This window comes from Diuraphis noxia, unplaced genomic scaffold (genome assembly GCF_037042655.1).
Source record: "Diuraphis noxia isolate RWA-SAM2 unplaced genomic scaffold, SU_Dnox_SAM2 contig0001, whole genome shotgun sequence".
Classification (NCBI taxonomy): domain Eukaryota; kingdom Metazoa; phylum Arthropoda; class Insecta; order Hemiptera; family Aphididae; genus Diuraphis; species Diuraphis noxia.
Window position 1 is genome coordinate 32,441,564 of NW_028301711.1, and position 22,520 is coordinate 32,464,083.

At 26.8% G+C, this 22,520-nt stretch overlaps 2 protein-coding genes across 2 annotated transcripts in view; one reads left to right on the forward strand and one right to left on the reverse strand.

Annotated features, from left to right (window-relative positions):
• LOC107161354 (sodium-dependent dopamine transporter-like) overlaps positions 1-20,594 on the reverse strand; it is a 37,172-nt gene extending 16,578 nt beyond the window's left edge. The window contains exon 1 of the mRNA XM_089216946.1: positions 20,442-20,594. The gene's annotated coding sequence lies outside the window, so the exon portion shown is untranslated. The remainder of the gene's footprint in view (positions 1-20,441) is intronic.
• Positions 588-9,244, forward strand: LOC149060562 (uncharacterized). The gene is made up of 7 exons (XM_089217306.1): positions 588-2,212; positions 7,169-7,350; positions 7,441-7,611; positions 7,880-8,158; positions 8,273-8,520; positions 8,599-8,758; positions 8,844-9,244. Exons 2-7 carry the CDS (start codon positions 7,173-7,175, stop codon positions 8,978-8,980), a joined length of 1,173 nt encoding a protein of 390 aa, XP_089073432.1. The 5' UTR covers positions 588-2,212; positions 7,169-7,172; the 3' UTR covers positions 8,981-9,244.
• Positions 20,595-22,520: the final 1,926 nt, after the last annotated feature.

Sequence of the window (22,520 nt, forward strand, 5' to 3'; positions counted from 1 at the left end):
TTTAAAATATTATTCCATTCGATGTTTTTAAAAATGCTTAAAATTGTTGGTAGTGATATCGCACGCGTGACCTAGCAGAAATTTTTAAAAAAACGTACCTAATACCTATGAACCTATAGGTTCATTTATAGAACATATAGGTATATATAATATATATTATATACCTATGTTCTACTTTTACCCAATCGATAAATCATAAACATGTACGATACATTATTGAGACTGTCCAATTCGTACGATAAGATAAAATGAATAACCTGTATATATAATAAAATATAATAACCTATATATAGAGATACTGTATATTTATACCTAAAGGTATAGTATATAATATTAATATAATATACTATACCTTTAGGTATATAATTATATGTATTATATATAATATTATATACTGTATAAGGTACTACGTATTTTAATGTTTTACGATTTTTTTATATGCACGTTATTTTATTCATTAAAACTTATATTAATAGTGTATATAATTGTAATCATATTATAATTGTGTACCCATTATATATTATCTAATATATATATATACCTATAAATTATATAATTTATTATTTCAACTAATAATGAGCGAGTTGCGAATATTATTCAATTTGATCAGACAAGAGAGACATCATAATATTAGTATTATACCTAGTATAATACCTATACCTATACCTATAGGTAAACATATTATAAAGTAGTTACCGCTATTGAATTTTATTTTGTATTTGGCAGTATTAATTCTAAAATTATATATTTCTCTGTGAGCATGGTATTTATGCTTTATTTATAAAATCTATTATATTATTATATAAATGCAGAAAAGTAGCGTGTCGACGAGGCGTATTTTTTAACCCTAAGGCCAAAACTCAAAAGTTACTGCAGGCTACAGTGGTGGAAAAATTTGGTAATAGAACTTGTTTAAGTCATGTATCTTAATCTTACAAAAAGACTAGCACCACGTTTTTAATTTTTGGTTCATTTCCCAATTTTATAGATAGTTTTTTGTGTTTCTTGAACATTATGAAAAATGGACGTATATCTGGTTTTTGCACCGGGGCCTTCAATTGAATTTACATATATTGTACCTACATTTGTACACATATAAAATAAACATAATATATAGTGTACCTATATAGGCATAATAAATAATAATAATGTATAGTTTAGGTTTAAATATAATTATGTGGCTACATAATTCATAATTATTATTTATTTGATATATTGTTTTTCTGAGTGGTAAGAATCTATATGCCTATAATAACATAATATAGTAGCTATATTATATTATATTGAATTTTATAAATCAATGATTTAAATTTTGTGTAAAGTAAAAAAAAACTATGATGTATATATAAGTATATATTACATAGGTACCTCCTTAACATAATATTTGTATATTTTAAACGATTTTAACTTTTAACCTAACTGCTTTTATTTATTAGATTTTAAGAACACACCATAACTGCAGTACCTATACATAGGTAAAGAATACTGGTATACTGAATTAGGTACCTACAATGTGGTGTTTATAATATTATGTTATGTACTATGTAGGTTTCTGGTATGTAAAGTATGCAAACAGCACCTAATTCAAGCGTTTCCAAATTTTTTTAACACCTAGCTATTGTATATTTGTATAGGTAGTAAATAGTCGTTGTATAATAGTCACAGAAGTATTAAAGCTGCGAATAGCGACGTTCATAGACGGTTGACGCTAGACGTTATCATGATCGACCACACTCCCCCCCCCCCCGCATACAGTGGATGACCGAGACGTTTTGTTTTTATTTTTCTGTACTATAATAATAATAAGTATCATGGTTTTTCCAATCTTTTACGATTTGACGGCCGCTGCCGCCGCCGCCGCCGACCCAGCCACTCGTAGCCGTCGTAGAGCGAGAGGCAAGAGTATGCGATTGTCGGAAAGATCTATAACTATCTCACTCCCGCCCATGACTAAACTTGTTTGTAACAGCCGTAATACTCTTATTGTCGTAATATTACTTATTTTAATTTTTCGTTGACTGTAACATAGGTACGATTTACGATTTATTTCATACCGCTTTATTATTTATGCCATGTTATTTAGCCACGTTTTATCATAAACTCCTAACCGATTAATCGAAGTTGTCTATCGACTGCCGTCAAGCTGGAAGTTGAAGATTCAATAATATATTTTATATATTATTAATATTGAAGCTCCGTCAAATTAAAACACGTAAGTCATATTATCATTTACATACGTAACACTTAAGGTACTATATTTTAAATTACACGTCTTAATAATAAAATTAATATATTCATTTCCCACACTTTATCCGGCCAAAATTAAAAATATATAGGAAGTGGTCTATTATACTATAATATTCTATCGGTAATTTGAACTGCAGTTTTTAAATTAATATGAAAACTCATGGCCCAAATCCAAATGCTTGTAAACTCTATACACTGACATGGTGTTTTTTTCACTGTCAAAATTAAAAGTCTTGAATTGGCTAATTAATATTGTTCCGTGGCTCGTTGAATTTGGATTTTTCCTACCACATGACACACCCCTAGAACGGTGGTCCAAACCTGCTAATAAACTTCCCACCACTGTGTGGACTTCTTCGTTGATTAGGTAACAACTCGAGTTGTTTTATATTTAGATCTATATACTCATATAATAAAAAATATGTACAAAAATATATATACAAAGGTGTATAATTATGTACAAAAAAATCAACTGTCAAAATGTGATTATTTTTACTCATAAAATTGTACCTACTTGTACTTTACTATTTTACTCATTATCAGGGCTAGGATTTATATGCAACAGCATGTTTTTTTTGCGCCTTCTGATTATTGATTTTGTCAGTAATGTCCATGAATCACCTCATGATGAGATAAATGGTGGTATTTTTATTTTGCATGTTTTTGCATATTTTGGATGAAAATCATATCATTGCATAATAGGTATATTGAATAAAATGAATATTATTGCATATTTTGATTTTAAGAATGCGAAAAATGCATGTCTTATAGTATATATTTCATAAAACTTGGTTTTTTTGTCAAACATAAATTTTATTTTTATAAAATATAAATACAATCCTATGGTACAATAGGTATGAGATAAATAATTGAAAAGTTTGACATTCATTTTTGAAAATTTAAAAAAAATTATGGTCGTAGCATGTAACACACGTAGTGAATATGAATTATAAATCTTATTTCTAAATTTTTTTTTTTCTCAATTATATTATATTAAGACAAACAGACAATCTCTGATGTATTTCAACAAATAAATATTTTTTTTGTAACTATATTTTTGTGTTTATCTTATAAAAATTGAAATGCATATTTTTGCATATTTCGATAAATAAAATGCATACTTTACCATTTTTTATTGCATACAAATCCTAGCCCTGCTCATTATAGTAGGCAGTACAAATAAATACATTTATTTCTTACCTATTGTATATAAACAAATTTACTAATTTATGATTTTTTTTAATAAAATAATTGAATACAAAATTAAAAATATCAAGTTACCAAATAATACGAATATTACCAACTATAATATATAGGTAGGTAGGTATAGGTAGGTACTATGCATAATGTTTTATGTTATAACATAAACGGTCATGGTTACTTATATAGGTAGTTTAAGTTGAAATTTTTAAACCCAAAAGTCCCGTTGTGTTTCACCATTAGTTCTTTACATTATTATATATATTCACCAAATAAATACATACACTAATTACAGGCATAAATGCTAAATAATTAACAGTTTTTCTAATTAGTGAAATATTTTAATCTTGTTTGTATAAATGATGTCATAATTCTTTTAGATAAACTGGGGTAAATGTAAACGGTTTTGACAATGTTTACTTACATTAACACTCACACATATATAATGTGTTCTACACATATCTTGCAATGTAATTATATGTAAAAGTTTTAAGCAACCATATTTTGGGGTTATATTTAGTATAAAAACATTATCCAGTTTACAATTTTAAATTTACATATGCCCATTACAATTTAGAAAATAAAAGAATGGGGAAAAGTAAATGAATCATCAGTATATATTAATTATTTCTTCAAACTGTTCTTATGTGAGTTTTTACATTTTCCCTAAAATGTATAGTAATATATAGTAGAATTATTGGGGCAAATGTAAAAAACACAATCCATACGACAATAAATTGATAGGGAAAATGAAAATAAAGCAGAATAACAATTAATTAAGGTAAAATCGATGTATTCTTAATTAATTGTTATTCTGCCTATAGGTATATTATTATACACAGGTATAAAAAAAACATTTTGTGTTATTAAAAATATTAATAAGAATTTGAATCTTGTATTAAAATTGTATTATCTATTCCTAGGTTATTTATATATAATTATTAAATTTGTATTATATTTATTTTATTTGTTTAATAAGACTATAGTTTATTATATTTTAATTATATATGTACTTATCTCTCTCTTTTTCATATATATTTTTGTTTCATCTCTATTGATCATAAAGTATTCCATTTCTTTGGCATTATAAAACATTATACTTGAATATTCATACTACCAGTAACATAATTTATATTTCTTAAATTACAAAATTAAATATATTATGTATGAATAGTAATTATATATTATATAGTATAATTATATATTATATACCTAGTATAATTATATATTATATAGTATAATATATTATAGGCTTTCAAATATTTAACTAGGTACATAAAATGAAAGCAGCTAGCAGTTATCGAACAAAGCGGAGAAAAATACAACAAGAGATGGAAATATTAGAAAATTTACTTGATGTAAATTTGTCAAATAGTTTAGAACCTCAATTTAATATTTCTCCAATTCAAGAAACGACCCAAGAAATTATTACTTTCAATGAAAGTGAAATTGATAATTTTGCTTCCAATAATTTGTATTCCTCAAAAAAGGTCCCTCCAGAAGATCCAAGAGAAGACGGTGCATTGTTTTATAAGGATTTGCCTTCAAATAGTTCAATAAATTATATTATTCCTAATGAAATGAATTATAGCAATGCAGTTTTAAATGTTAATAAAGATGACATCAAAAAATCTCTTGGTGAGTGGGCTGTTGATTGTAATGTTCCTCAAAGCACAGTAAACAGGCTTTTGAGTGTCTTAAAATATAAAGCACAACTTACATACCTACCAAAAGATTGTCGAACATTATTAAAATCAACATCTACAAAGGTTTTAAATATAAGAGAAGTAAAACCAGGAATATACTACCACTTTGGCATAAAAAAAGGTATCCAAAGATATTCATCGATTTTGTCTACTAATGAACAAATAAAGATTGCTATTGGTATAGATGGGCTTCCAATATCAAAGAGTAGTTCAGGTCAGTTATGGCCAATTTTGGGATATATTATTCCTTACCGAAAATATATTTTTCCAGTAGGAATATACTATGGAAATGAAAAACCACAAGACAGTAACGATTTCCTTTTAGACTTCATTACAGAAATCATAGATTTATCAATAAATGGGATCGTTATTAACAATGAAGTAAAAAAAGTTAAAATTGAACTAATGTGCTGTGATGCACCAGCGAAATCGTTTGTACTACGTGTAAAGGGTCATTCTGGTTTTTTTTCTTGTACACGCTGTGTACAAGAAGGTGATTACATAAACAACCGTGTTTGTTTTCCTTACGACAAAAATGGAAGTATGAAAAGATTACATCAAGACTATGTACAAATGAAGTATGAAGAGCACCACATATCATCTACCATATCATGTGTTGCATTAATACCAGATACTGATATTGTACATTTATTTCCTCTTGACTATATGCATTTAGTTTGTTTAGGGGTCACAAAAAAATTAATAAGTCTCTGGTTAAATACAGGGCCAACTAATGTTCGTTTACCAAGCTGGAAAATAAAAAACATAACATCTTCACTTAATAAGATAAAAAAATGTATAACAAATGATTTTGCACGAAAGCCAAGAGCAATTGAAGAATTTAAACGATATAAGGCAACAGAATTTCGTCAGTTTCTTCTGTATACTGGTCCTATAGTATTAAAAAATATTCTCCCTGATGACTGCTATCAACATTTCATGGTATTTAGTGTAGCTTTAAGAATTCTTTTGATTTCCGAACAAAGTTCTAAATATTTATGTTATGCCCAAAAACTTTTGGAGTACTTTGTAGAGCGATTTCAACAAATATATGGATGTCACTTTATATCCCATAATATCCATGGTTTACTTCACTTAGTTGATGACTATCATCTGCATGGACCACTTGATAATTGTAGCGCCTTCACCTTTGAAAACTATATGAAGGAATTAAAAGGAATGCTTCGGAAGCATGAAACACCATTGCAGCAAATTGTTAGACGATACGAAGAGCGTTGCAATAATGAAAATATTGAAGTTACTGAACCCTCGCAATTCACATTTAGAGTTAATGAACCCGATTGTTTTTTCCTTTCAAATAGTGAAGATATTGTTCGTATTACTAAAATTAGTTCAAAAACTGACACCATAGTTGGTCAGAAATTTGAAAATAAAATAGATTTTTTTTTAAAGCCTATATGTTCTTCAAAACTTAATATATACAAAATTAAAAATTTAAGTGAAAATAATAAATTATGGAAAATAGCGGATATTAAAACTAAAATGGTTGTTTTTGAAATAGAAAATGAACTTATAGCCATACCATTATTAAGATAAATATTATTTTTGTTTAGCAAAAATTAAGTTTGTAAAAAATGTTCACTCTTAAATTTGACAAAATATTTTTATTTTAATATGTTTTATAGTTTCATAGTTTTATAGTTTTATATTCAATCAAATAAATTGTTTATTCATTTGATTCTTAATTTTTAGATTTTAAGATTTTAGAATTACCTGTATTTGAAAAAATGTAAGATACTTAAGTACATAATAAGTAAATAATTATATATGTAAGAAATTAATACAAGCTATTAGCTATTGGCTTCAATTAGGTATAGCTGGTATACAGTATTGAACTGTTGTTGCTAATGTTGGCTGTAATTGTAACTTAAAGAAAACATTTAAAACCATAAATGGTAAATAATAGGACGTTTTTAATATATGTTGCTATACACTATGTATGAATAAATTATTTGATTGTATTTTCAAAATTAATTTTAGAATGGTTGTTTTAGTAAAATGTGGACTGTTGTTTGCTTCGAAGACAACAGCATAGCAGCTGTACCTCAATTTTGGTTTGAGAGAGGAGTATGCGCATGGCCCAAAAAATCACCGAGAAAATGTATAGAGCGACGCCTAAAACCAAACGAAGTGGATTTTCAATACTTAAAAGCAACAATTATTAAAAATAACATAAGTATGAAATAAAATACTTATTTATTTTATTGAAATTTGTTGATTTAAATAATTTTATTAACTATATGATTATGATTTGAACTTTTTTTAGGCAGTCTTATTGATGCCCGTTCATTTGCTAAAGATAATTCCGAGGTTTCTTCAAATGAAATTTATGTGTTTGAAGAAAATAAAAAAAATCGAAACAAAAGTATTCAACGGTCAAGTGCTGGTTCATCTAAGGAATTCATTGCTCCTAAACTTCCAACGGTTTCTTCTGATGGTAACTATAATAGCTATTTAATAATATAATATATTATCATAGGTTCCTTTAATAATATTAAATTTCATAAAACCGGTTTTTTAAGTTAAAATCAGTTAATTCATTCAATGATGAATATATTATATATCTAATTTAATTATAGCATTTTAATGTATTAATTACAGTGATATTATGTGTTATTAAAAAATGTAGTATTCCTATTATTGTAATTTTATATATTCTCGTATTCAATATAAAGTCACTAAAACGTAAAATGTATGCATTTCAGAATCTGAAGATGAAGAAAATCCAGGCAATTCATGCTATCCAGATGCATCATTATCCCAAACTGATGAACTATTTGCCAATAATAGTCCATCAAACTCTGTTGAATCTAACACTAGTAAAAAAAATATTTCAAGATCAAATTCAGATATTGATGAAGTACAGGAGTTTGTTAGTAACAAGAAATTAAAAGTTACTCGTGACACAATTTCTGAAACGCCTAGGCGCCTATCTTATGGCTTCACTCCAAATAATAATAACTGTGAAAATGAAAGTGATCAAGGTATTATAATATATATGTTTTTGTTACAGTAAAATAACTAAAAACCTAATACTACCAAAAGTATTAATGCATAGGCATTTTCTTTATACTTATAAATGTTTATTTACTTTCCAGCTTTTAAAAAAATTGTAACCAGAAGCTTAACTTGCATGAAATATGAAATTGAGGTAGTTCAAAAACGATTAGATTCTATGGTTACTTTAATAGAGAAAATTCATGATAAAATTGAAAATCCATCTATATCTTCATTAAACCTTCATAATGTAATAAGTGATATGGAAATAATTAGTATTGACAACAACGAGTCTTTAGATGTTATAGAAGAACGATTGACTAACGATAAACCATTCAGAACTCAAATGGTAAATATTGAATGATTTTTTTAAGTTTATTGACATTTATTAGTTCCAGAAATATTTATATTAATTTAAATGTTAAAGGTACTAGCATTAACACGTCTTATGGGAGATACCATATCAGAAACTGTGCGTAGAATAATGCAAAAGATTTTCACAGACAAATTTCTCTCCAATTATTCATACATTGGTCATAAGGGAAAATTAAAATTATCTAATCTACAAAGCTGTTCTATAATATTTGGTAAATATTTAAAAAAAAATTATTTAAGACTACATATTTTATTTATTTACTTTAAATATTTTTATATGTATTGTTTGTTATTTAGAGGCAGTTCATAAAATGAAAAAATATCATGATATACCTTTTAAAGATATTGAAAAACCTATAAAATTGTGGATGGCTCAAGCATCAGAACGCATAAAAAAAAGAAATGAAAAGAATACAACGGACAAAAGTGGATAATAATGTGACTTAACAAATAATTTTGCATTTAAGTAAATTAAATTATAATTTCAACTAAATATATTTTGTTTTTTTAAATGTTTTTTTATGAGCTGATTATTATATAGCTAGGAAAGCCATACGTATACCTAATATACTTATATATTTTTTTTAAACAATTTATTATTAACTGATTATATAGCTAAGAAAGCCACATTTCTATTTTTAATATTATATACATTTATTATTATATAGCTAGGAAAGCCATATATACCTATACCTAATATAATTTTATACTTATATATATTTTTTTTAAACAATTTGTTCTTATAGCTAGGAAAGCCATACGTATACCTAATATACTAGCTTATATATATTTTTTTTAAACAATTTGTTATTAACTGATTATATAGCTAAGAAAGCCACATTTCTATTTTTAATATTATATACATTTATTATTATATAGCTAGGAAAGCCATACGTATACCTAATATAATTTTATACTTTTTTATCTATGTTGAAGAAAACATTGTAATAAACTATTATAAATAACTATAGATACATATAATATTAGTATATATTATATAGTATTTGCAAATTATGTATTTACACTCAGTATTTAATTGGATTTTAATATACATTTTATTAGAACTATAACACAATTTTTTGAAATCTAATTCCTGTTTTGTACTAAAAAATTATATAGAAAATTGTAAGACGTGTAAAAATTTTAAATATTATAATATTATAACATCTTCACAATATTGGAGTTGATTGTTTTTACAATATAGAAGGAAAATATTATCATATACCTCCATATAATGTTATTACAACATTAAACTGAATATTTTTACAATCACCACCAATAACATATTAAAAACATTTAAATACAATATTCTGAAAATTACTAACATGTAATGTTCTTGCAACAATTATGAACAATATTCTGAAAATTACTAACATGTAATGTTCTTGCAACAATTATAAACAATATTCTCACAAGAAACACATAAAATATTTTATATATATTTTAAGAGATCATTGTGAAAACATTTGATCCTCTGCCAAATAGTGATCTAATAATATTGTGACAATAATCAAAAATATTCCTCGAATATACATCAAATGTTTAAATTTAAGAATGAATATTGTTAAAAAATTGTAAAAATATAATTTTGCTGTGTGGGTTATTAAATATTATACAAAATATAAGAAAAATGTCCTTTAAATACAAAATAAAAGTTTAATAACAAAATAAAAAATAATATAAGCCCATGGAAAAATCCTGAACTCAATAGAAAAGATGAAACCATAATAAACCGCCTCCGAATTGGTCACACACACTTAACACACAGCTACTTGATGAGTAAAGACGATCCTCCACTATGTGAGTCATGCAGCGTAATTTTAACCGTCAACCACATTATCACTGAATGTCAAAAATACAGCCAGTATCGAAATCAATTTCACATATCCGAACAAACCTGTCAAGCACTTGGACCAAACCCAAAGGATGTAAAAAACTTAATATTATTCTTAAAAAAAACAGAATTGTACAATTTAATTTAATCTAGAAAATGTATACTTAAAATACTAAAAATGTAACAAAAAAAAAAATTATTTTACTAATGGCCTAGTTGTCGATGTACTTTGATCAATAAAAAAAAAAAGTTTAATTTTTAATATTTTAGTTTGTCAAACAAAATATGCTTAATTATAATGCAATATTATAGGACATTTAACATAAAAGCAATTAAATTTAAATCTGTGACATAGTAATCATGTATATATTTAATTATTTTGTACTTCACGATAAAAATTAAATTAACATTAAACATTGTATTACAATTTATTAACTAAAATCGGTTTACTATTGAAATAATTATAACTTAATAAAATACAATTATTAGTTATAGCTATCTACTATGAAATATTATGGTTCCTTGAGAACTAATATAAATATATATTATATATTGATCGTTCATTTGAAAATTAAAAAAATTATTTTAATAAAAAGTTTTAAAAAATATACAGATACACATAATTATTCCTATGTATGAAAAAAACAGGTTACTCGCTATGTCTTTATTAGTAAATGTCGAGTAGGTATAATGTATTATAATTCCATGCCGTTGAGTTAATAATATGTTAAATTTAAATTAATTAACAAATCATTGTATACGAAAAAAAGTATTCTGAGTGAAGAAGGCAGCTAGTTTATCAGGTTATACATAGGTTCCTAATTTTCTAAGGACGGATTATCTTTTGTACTTATCTTTTAATTTATATTATCTAAATTTAATAATATAATTTCAACTAAAAAAATACGTACAATTATTATAAATTATAAGCCAATAGCGTCAAATTACTTACAATTTACAAAGGTATATCACTATCACACCATGGAAAGGTGTAAATAGTCTTGGAAACTTTTGATCTCCCCCTTCCTCCCAATTTACCATCTAGATTAAATTTTACCAGAACAACCATTAATCTCAAAGTTTGAAGTAAATTAAATGTTTGAAAGCTTGATAACAGGGTTAAAAAATAAATAAAAACACACATCATTGTAACACAGAGCTCCACATTGAATTTAAAAAATATAAATAAAACCTGAATTCAAGAATCTACGGCTACAAATTTACTGTTTGTGTAATGCATATATTATATGGTAGCGCTGCTTTAATTTATTATTAAAATATATAATATACATAATATGGTATTATTTTTAAAATTAAAATAGTTTTTTTTTAATTAACAATGATATAATACAGATTGGCATACATTTATTTTCCAATAGAACTTGAAGAATACATTCAAGAAATAAGAAACCAGCTTTATAGACAAATATTAAAAATAAATTTAAAAAGATCTACCGATAATTTATTATTTTATTAATTTGTATGTCACGAATGAAACTTTTAAAAGCATGCTAGGAATTCATTAAAATTAATTTCACTATTAATACCAATTTGCAATGACCTGCACCTTAGGAATTATAATGTTATTAATATGTATTGTAGTTATATAATATAAGTAAACTAATTTTATTTTATAAGCTTAAGTAAATACTAACTATAGATATATCTTTTTCTCCGAAAACTCATCTTTTATGACATGGCCAAAACATATCACAATGTTAATGTTATAGTAGTAGAAGTGCAATTATATATATGTTTACTATTTAATATATAATTTATAGCATATATTATTATATCCTCTAAATACACTATCGAATATCATTATACATTATAATTTTTTGATCTATTCAACTATATGTATTTAGAACTATAGACTATAGATAATATAAAAAGTACCTAAAGGTATAATTTTCTAATTTATTCTAGGAAAAATTTATAATTTCACTAAAATTAATAAGGTAGAAATGTACCTAATTTATAATTGATGTCGAAAATATTAATTTATTTTTTGATATACAAAAACATGTAAAATTAAGCCACCTATGAATTTTATAATATTAAATATTAATTTATAAACATTTTAATGAATCTAAGTAACTGTTGATAGTTTATCAAATTAATAGAATTTATATGTCTGATCTACAATTTTTATACAAAAATAAAAAACAATTTTAACTAAATAATGTTTTTATCGGATATTAGTATGATATCCTTATATATATATATATATATATATATATATACCCCTCAAACAATCATTAAATTCGAAAAAAACAAGAATAATCTAAATAAAATATATAATTATTTGATTAGCTACCAACAAATATTTAATTAAGCTAATGGCACTGAAACAAAGCTCAATATATAATATATTCATTACATATAAATATAAGAACATCCTATAGAATAAATTTATTAATAAAAGGAAAAACGGGATTGAACATGGAAATATATAGTGAATCTGTATTATATATTAATTATAGTTTATCTGTGATCAAATTATGTAAGTATTATTTTTTGTCAACAATAATTTCTTAACGCTTATGGTACACATACTTTTCTAATAACATTTTACTAACTATTTATTTAAATGTCTTTATGTATGTATAATTAAGTAGATTTTCAAATATTATAATTTAGCTTTTTATTTAAATCTAAGTTAGAATAAAACTAAAAACGGTAATAGTGAAGGTCCATTAATTATAAAATTTGAATAGGTAGGTACTACCATTTGTTAGGTATTTATACCAATAATTATTTATTTCACTATTCACGAGTAAAATCATATTAAATTAAACATCAGACGTTTATTAATTATACCATTATAAGTATTATTATAACTCTATCAATTACTTATAGCCTATAGGATAAGTCTTTTGAAATAGAATTTAGATTGTTTTACATTATTATTTTTTATTCATAGTTTGTTTTATATTAAATTTTTTTTATTAATACGAACGTTGATCATATTTCAATTACAACGATTTATGCATGTATTCTTGTAAACAAAGTTATATTCATATGAAATAATAGAGGAAACTTTACACCAAACTCTGAAGATACCAATTGGCGTCGTAAAAGTTCTGACAGAAACTGGTGAATCAATCAACATACAATAATAATCTCAAACATGATAATGAATCACTGTCGGCAATGTCAAAATAGTACAAGACATTATTATTAATAAAGTCGTTGGAGCGAAAAAGCCCTTTAAATGTTTTAAATACAAATTCGGTAAGTATGAAAGTATGTTTTTTGATGACTACAATATTTCGATGGTCTATTGCACAAGTGTGGTATGTTCCATATCCATAAAACTATACGTCTATACACACAATTTGTTTACAAAAATGAATAATTAGTTGTTATATATAGGTACATTGCATTATATCTAAGCAATGTCAACAAGCAACTTTACATAATAGAACATAATATATAAAACAGTAAAACACGTATACCTAAACACAGAAATCTCGTATAAGAATCTTTACTAAACAAATGTATTTATTGGACACACGAATATTTCATATATCACATGGATAAATACCGTATCGCGAAGACTGAACCTCTATTTGCTCAACATGCAATGTAAGTACAAATAATTACAATCAAACATATTTTCGTCTACTATCCAAATTTCACAGACGCAAGAAACGAATTCCACATTCCAGAGAATCTGTGTGAAACAATCGAATCATTTTCAGATTTAAATAATAAATTAATCTCTTATTAAAAAAATATTTTTATCGATAAATGTGTAGTTTGCTCTAAAATATAGGCTAATAATAAATAGCCAATAGGTGTAAAAGGTTAACGGAAGTAATTATTATTTTTGTTATTATTATTATTGGCCAACCATTATTTATAATTTTCGAATGATAATTAACTTCTATTATTTAACGTAAATTTATTTATAAATTATTTTATACATTTACCTATTTCGACTACAAAAAATGAACCTTTTAACAAAGTTCAAAAGTCTACAATTTCTTGCCCTAATTGTATTATATTGCAATAGAAGTGGTTTAATGTATAATGTATTATGTATAACACAATATATATATTAAACTGATAATCTGTAGCAAATGCTACTAATTGCTCTTTGCTCTACTATGATAAAAATTCAAATGACGCTCCTGGGAAAATATTTATTTAAACCGGGTCGTAGTAATCACATTTCAGTTCAGAACTATAGTAATTAGTTACGCATTATATTAATTTTAAATCTGATTAATAAACGCATTCAAGGAACGAGTATTATGAGTTTGGTTTCTATAATTCATAGAAAAAACTATTAAAATAAATGTCTAAGTGCTTACCTTCATGATATATAGAGGAAAAGAACAAGGTACACTAACATGGTTCTAGGTTACAGTATGAAGGCCCAAAGATGGGCCGCTATTCTAGTAGCGAGGTGTTATAGGACCGTGTCCGACATGGCTGCCCAGGTCCTGGCTAGGATGCCCCCTGCGCACTTTCTGGTAGTTGAGCGGAGTAGAATTGAGGGTCGCAAGCAAGAGGCCACGACGACAGCAGTCATCAGGAGGCAGGAACGAGAGGTTACAGTGCGCGAATGGCAGAGCCTGTGGAACCTCACTACGAAGGCGGCGTGGACGAGGAGATTGATTCCGGATATCCGGAGGTGACTGAATCAGTCAAGGCTCGGGAATATGACATTTCACATGGCCCAAGCTCTGACGGGGTATGTTTGCTTCCAACATTATCTGTGAAAGAGGAGGAGGGCAGCTGATCCCCTCTGCTACCACTGCGAAGAGCCGGAGGACACAGTAGAACATACGCTGTTTCATTGTCCGCACTGGGCGGAGTGTAGGCACGGGATGGAGCAGTGCATAGGTCGGTGACTACGGCCCGAGGATGTTCCTGATATCATTCTGGGGCCGGAGCAGGAGCTCTTCTCAGATGACAGGTTAAGGAGAAAGTGGATTGAGGCATTGGTGGATAATCAGAGGATAGCGTTTGGCATGATGGTGGAGACAATACTTGGGCTAAAGGAGGAAGCAGAGCGCTCCAGACAGGCGGGTGGACAGTTAGGGTAAACTTTAATATTTTGTGGGCCGAAGGCCAGTTTTTCAGGGTGGTTAGAGCCCCCCGCGTATGTAAAATAACTACGATAATTGACGGTGAATAGACGATACGGGACCGGGTGGCAGTATTGTGCTAAACATTTCCCACCCGTTCCTAGTTTTTTGAACGGAAAAAAAAAAAGAAAAAGGTACCTATGAAATATGAATTACGATATTCTAAAGTTCGTTATAAACTAGTGAGTATAGTGGATAGGTCTAATAGATTCAATTATGAGTACCTAAGTAGGACGTAGGTATATTATTGCAATAAATGTTGTCACATTGTATAAAAATATAAAATTAAAGATATCTTAAAACAATAGTGTCTTAAAATTAATATAGGTACCCTGAAGAAATCCATACAAATATTATACCTAATAAGGAAAAAAAATTGTTAGAATTATATAATATCAATAGTAATGGCAAAATAAAAAACTAATACTTATATAAATTGATATAGATATAGAATTTTGACCAGCACATATCAAAAATATAATGACAAATAAAAAAAAACTGGTAATATTTGTACTACCTACCTACCTTTAGGTAAGTCGAATCTAATATTGAGTTGTCTCTATTATCTTGTTATCATTTTATAAGATAGTTAAAAGTGTGAATTAAACATAAACATATTATGTAGTAATGTACAATATAGAGCTTTAATTCATTATTCAGTTATTTTTGTCAATCTATAAAAATCGAAGTCTTTAACTGATAAAGAACTTTGGTTTGTCGTTAAAGTTAGGTACCTACTATTATTTGCAATACCATTGATAATATTTTGAATCAATAAACAATGAGCATTAAACACTTTTAGCGGTGATCGTCGATATAATATATTATATTAAAATATTATACATCGTTGTACGAAATAATAAAAATTATTGCGATGATGAAATTGAAGTAAATTAGGTTAATTTAGTTTATAACACTATTATAAAAATTACATTATACTAATTCGTGGAATAGAATGTCGCACGACTGCTAAATCCAATATCGTATACCGAGAATGTTTGATAATAAAAGATAAAACAAATCGTAATTAAATCAGATATAAGTACATTATAATAACTACAATATTATGATTTACGCAAAAATCATTTGAAGTATAGTGCAGTGTTTATATATATATATATAGTATCGTATTGATCCGTTCATCATATATATATATAATATAGGTAGATATAATATATATTATTATAATTACACGGTCGTACAGTGTATAATAATATTGCGGATATGTATGACATATACATTCGATCGTCGTTTTTTTTTGACAAATTAGTACAAATTAGTCGTCTATAATAATAACGAACAAAGCGACCTCCGCAGCTGCAGTAGGTATATAGGTATACAGCCGAATAGATATCATATAATTATTATGCGTGTATACGCAAATCTAATGAAACAAAACATAAAAATATATCAATTTTTCTCCAAAACATCAAATACTACAAATAGCTCGGTACAATATGTAACGCTGTCATGTGTATATTATTATGATTGTTATTACTACTACGATGTACAGGTGATGTGTAGTAGAGGACCGTATATTAATATAACACATTTACGCCACGTGTTGGCGGTAAGGACTAAGGAAGATGTGTAGGTAGGTACACCGATATACACTCGTCAGCCCGCGGCGGGTACTTTCAGAAGGCCTCATCGGCAGTTCGTACGTTATTATACTATAATATTATCATTATTAAATGCATATACAGATATATAGGATATACGACGCGTGATCATCGTTTTGACGTACTCACATATTTAAGAACATATTATTATGATTATTATTATCGAAATCGTTTCGCCATTAAATTGTCACCCATGTACCACCCGCAACAATATATACTGTCTACGAATTACGATTTACGCGTTTGTGCACATTATAATAATGTTAAACCATATTGATCAAACATATAACACACATCGCGCGCTCCGGGGTGTTGACAAATCGTTTTTTTATCATCATCATTATTATTACATTATCACCGCATTAATATTTATACATTTTTTTTTTATACATATATATATATGTATATATTATTTTAATTACTTTGCAGTCACCGCGATGCGCGATGTACGGACGGGTAGAGATACCTATACCTAGGTACCTACTTACCTATAACATTTTGACTACATATCAATTATGATATTATTATTGTGCATAATACCTGCCTGGGTATATATATATACCCACCACTAGGTATATTATAATGTATATAACGAGAATTAATATGGTCATGTTGAACGTGGTCCTTATTGGTGTGGATTTTATAAAAAACACACACAAACATTATGGCACCAATTATTGCAGGTACCAATACGTTGTTGTTATAATATATAATAATATGCATAATAATATCGCACACGATTGCCAAGCTACTCGCGTATAGCCGTATAGGTTTATGGCATGGGGCGAATATTATATTCACGTTTGTGACATAAGCCGACCAGCAGCAATCACCGGCAGTGTTCATATAATCGAAAATCGCCGTGGGACACATTTCGAACATAATAATAATCATGTATATATATTAAAATACAAACCAAATACTAGGTATCATGGTAACATATTATTACGTGCTCGCAGAGTGTAACTCTGATATTATATTGTGTTCTGATAATCGGAACGTGCGCGAGTGTGTGTGTGTGTGTGTGTGTGTGTGTGTGTGTGTGTGTGTGTGTGTGTGTGTGTGTGTGTGTGTGTGTGTGTGTGTGTGTGTGTGTGTGTGTGTGTGTGTGTGTGTGTGTGTGTGTGTGTGTGTGTGTGTGTGTGTGTGTGTGTGTGTGTGTGTGTGTGTGTGTGCACGAAAGAGAAAATATACAAAACAAAAACATCGTTCTGCAGTGGTAAATAAAAAAACGTTTATCGTAACAATAATAACTGCAATATATTATGACGTGTAGTAGGTGCATGGGTGCATCATATTATGCCGTATATGGTTCTGAAATTATTAATATACGTACATATATGCATCTATATAATATAAAATATAATAAATTGATGATATATAGACATATAGTATACACATACCTACGCAGTACACGCACTTATATAATATAATATTATGAAAACGACGGCCAAACGTTACGATTTAAACGTTAATATAACATAAACAGTAAATTTTAATAATATATATATAAAACTTTTATAACGTCATTGTGACACTTGTCGTAAAAGTAGTTATCTATGTACTATTATACTCGTATAATTTTTTTATTCGACTTCTTCGGCCATTTACCGGTTAGAAATTTCTCATTGGGCAATGAGTATAGAATATAGAAAAACAAAATATGTCATATTATCATATAAAAAAAAGCTTTAGTTTTGATCAGTTTTAAATGAAAAATTAAACATTGTTTATGGTGCATAAAATATAAGCGGATACATAATAACAGTACCGATGCATTTGGATTTTTTGGATCGTGTGGTAATTGGTGATAAATATTATTGGCCGTGGTGTGATAATATATGAACTTAATTTAAAAAAAAAAAAAACGGTGATCACAATCATAACATCGTCATTTCCCTATGAAAATGTTAACTTAAATACAAAAATAATTTAATAATTGCCTTACACCAATAGTGGAACTATTTTAATTCAGATTTTTTAGTTTCAATAATCTTCAAATTAAAAGCATATTGTACTCGTTCAAATGCTACTCTTAATGTTTGACTTAACAATATACTTTACTTATAAAACAAAACGCTTACCACACAGTTTCCAATGTCTATGTATAAAAAAGAACTTTGAACATTTTAAATACCATAAAAAAACTAATATTAAATTAGTTAGCATAACTTATTATTGTTATGTAAAATATTCACTTTGCAAAAGTTGTGAGAATGTTTGTTTGTATCTGATAAATGTTTAAAACGTTGAAAATTAAAATGTTAGTTTTATTATTATTTTTTAGTCTTTTGCATAAATATTAGTTAGTTCGACAAATCCATGATACAGATGTAGATTATATTTACCAATGTAAATAAAACCAAAAAATGATTTAAAGCAAATAGATTTATTTTGGTTTTCTTAGAGTTTAGCTTTCAAAGTTTGGTTATGAAAAATATACCACAATTTAATTTAAAAATAGTGATAAAATCTTTAAACAATTGACAGAGAGACTGTCGCTATTGTGGTGAATGAGGTTCATAGACTCTATTTATTTTTAACTTTAATCATCTTAGTATCATATGTTTCTATTAGTATTTTTAATTTTATTGAAATTATGATTCAAAAAATAATGGTTATAAAATCATGTGAAAACCTAAAACAACAGTAATATATTAAACTAAAATTGTCTGTGATAATAATGAATTTTATAAGAAAAATCTTCAATATTTTAATCAGTAAAAATGTTGTATGTATAAGATTGTAATTATTATTTAATAAAAATTGTATTAATTGATTAGAGCTAAATTAAAAAAAATGTTAGGTTCAATTTATACTTGCAATTTAAATAACATAAAAATTTTAATTGTTTATATTATATTTAAATTTTTGAAGCACTCAAGCATTCAAAAAAATGTTATCAAATTCCCCCAAAAATGTTTCATAAAATCTTGTATTAGAACTATCAATTAAAGTATAAAATTCGTAGATAGCTAAAAATAATTATTTCATAATTTATTTTAATCAATTTAGAACCAAATGTACCTACCTAAATTCGATTTACACACAAATATTAAGAAAAAAAAAACAATAAAGCATTTCAAAAATTAAAATATAAACTTCAAAATATCATACATGCTCAATTGAGTAACTTAAATAGATACATAATTATACTATGTTATTTAAATTAAATGCCATTAATTGTTTTAACAACGCATTAGTGCGGTTTATTTATTAGCAATAATTATATAATTAAAATATTGACTTAGAAATAGTAAAATTGAAATTAAATACCTGTGCATGTTACGCTCAATTTAAAAAAATCAAAATAATTATTTTATATAATTGAATGACTTACCTAGTCGGATGTTATAAATGTGTCACGACAATATATTAAAATGGTTAGTTTTTTTGAATATATATAGTAACTAATCAAAGTTAAAAAGCACTATTAGGTACGGTTAAATCTACTATTAAAATGCATTATTTCAGAGACGACCGCCCCATACGAGTCACGGCGACGGAAAGAACACTCAGACACCCAATGGCAACCAAGTTTACTTTGCGCCCCTAACATCGGAAGAGCGGAAAAACGCGCCACCACCAAACGGCTCTCGTCTACTTTGCGGATGTCCATACAGTATTTAGAGTAAAATTGTAAAAACAAATATTCATATAATAATAAATACACGTTTTATGTAAAGATATAATTTAATTAGAACTATTTCTTTGTAAGAAAATAAAATTTAAAAAAAAAATAAAAACTATAAGGGTTTGTCACAGGAATGAATTCTACGAATTTATTCCAGCGATCGAAACGAATAATAGAATATATCACATATAAATAATAGCCTTAACCTCACAATACTCATAAATTGTAATCATACGAGTATATTATATTTGTATTCAAGGAACCGTTGACCCGGTCACAAATAAGCGTAATAACAATAATTAGATATTAGTATTCATAAGGAAATCCGCAGTACAAGTGACCAGTCAAAATCAAAGGAATCGATGTGATTTATAAGGAAACTCGGATGATGGCAGAGACAGAGTGTATCATAGCCATTAACACCTGAGCACCTTCATGCGCCACTAATATCAACTCTTATTGTACACTTTATAAATTTTGCTTAATTTACTAGAAATAAACTATCATTTGTTCACAGTTGAAAATTGTCTATCAACCATTATTTAAAAAAAACCACTTATATAGCATCTGGATCGCTGACAGCTCGTGTGCAAAAGATTTCTTAAACGTTTATTTGAATATATACGATGATATTGTAAGGATGAGTAATATATGCAGTGCTGCGTCTATAATTCTATATCATCAATTATATCTTATTTCTTTTTCAATTTATATTATTTTATTTTTATTGTATCCATTTAATAATGCGTCTGTTAGTTAAATCATCACTTATATTCTATTATATAGTAGCATCCTATATTATATGCTATATATATTATATTTTATCTGCTGTAGCTTGTGTACACGGGATATATGTTAATTATTATATCAAAAATATGTAGCTTAACTTTATGTGAAGTATCAACCATGTAACATTTATTTAAGAGAGGCATTAAAAATTAAAAACATAAATCAAATACCTACAACAGGTTTTAAATTTTATTTTGTTGTGGATAAAAAGAATAAAAAAAGCGTTGAACTGAAACCAAAATAAAATGTGGTAGTTATAGGTACCTATATACTATTGTATGTGCCCGCCGTTTAATTTAAATAAAATAATTTTTCCTATAAATCAGTCTATTAACAATCATTTGTACAAAGATATACTTTTCTACTACATCATTTTGAATAGGTAAAAAAAAATGTTTAAAATATCTAATTTGAATGTTATGTTTTTCTGTGACAAGAAAATAAAATAGTAAAAAAGGCGCAGAAAACGACATTTATCATACATAATTAAACATTCTATACTTCTATAGTCTTAAGTTTATTGTTTTAGATTATCGTTAAATAATTATTTGCAGCCCTGTAGTGCGCATGATACAACAACTTTAAATATTGGAGTTGCAATGCGATATAATATTATGAAGTACTAAAGTCTAAAATCCTTTAAAACCGCTTCTCTCTTTTGAAACAATAATATAAAAATGAATTTTTTTTTTGTAGAAAAATAATTGTATTTATACACAGTAAAATACTTAACATATTAATTTTGTATATATTTTTATAAAACGTAAAGCATTGTAGGATTTTTTTTATCAAATATGTAGGATTATTAACATTTTGAAGGGGTTTTTAAAAATAAATAAGTTTCATTTTTCAATATTAAACAATTTAAGACCCATTTCTACGTACCTATTTAGAAACCCAACAAACCTTGATTGTCACATCGATTTTGATGGCTATTTGAAAAAAATCAGCATAGTTTTAATTTTATTATTATTAGGTGCACGACTTCATTTTAAT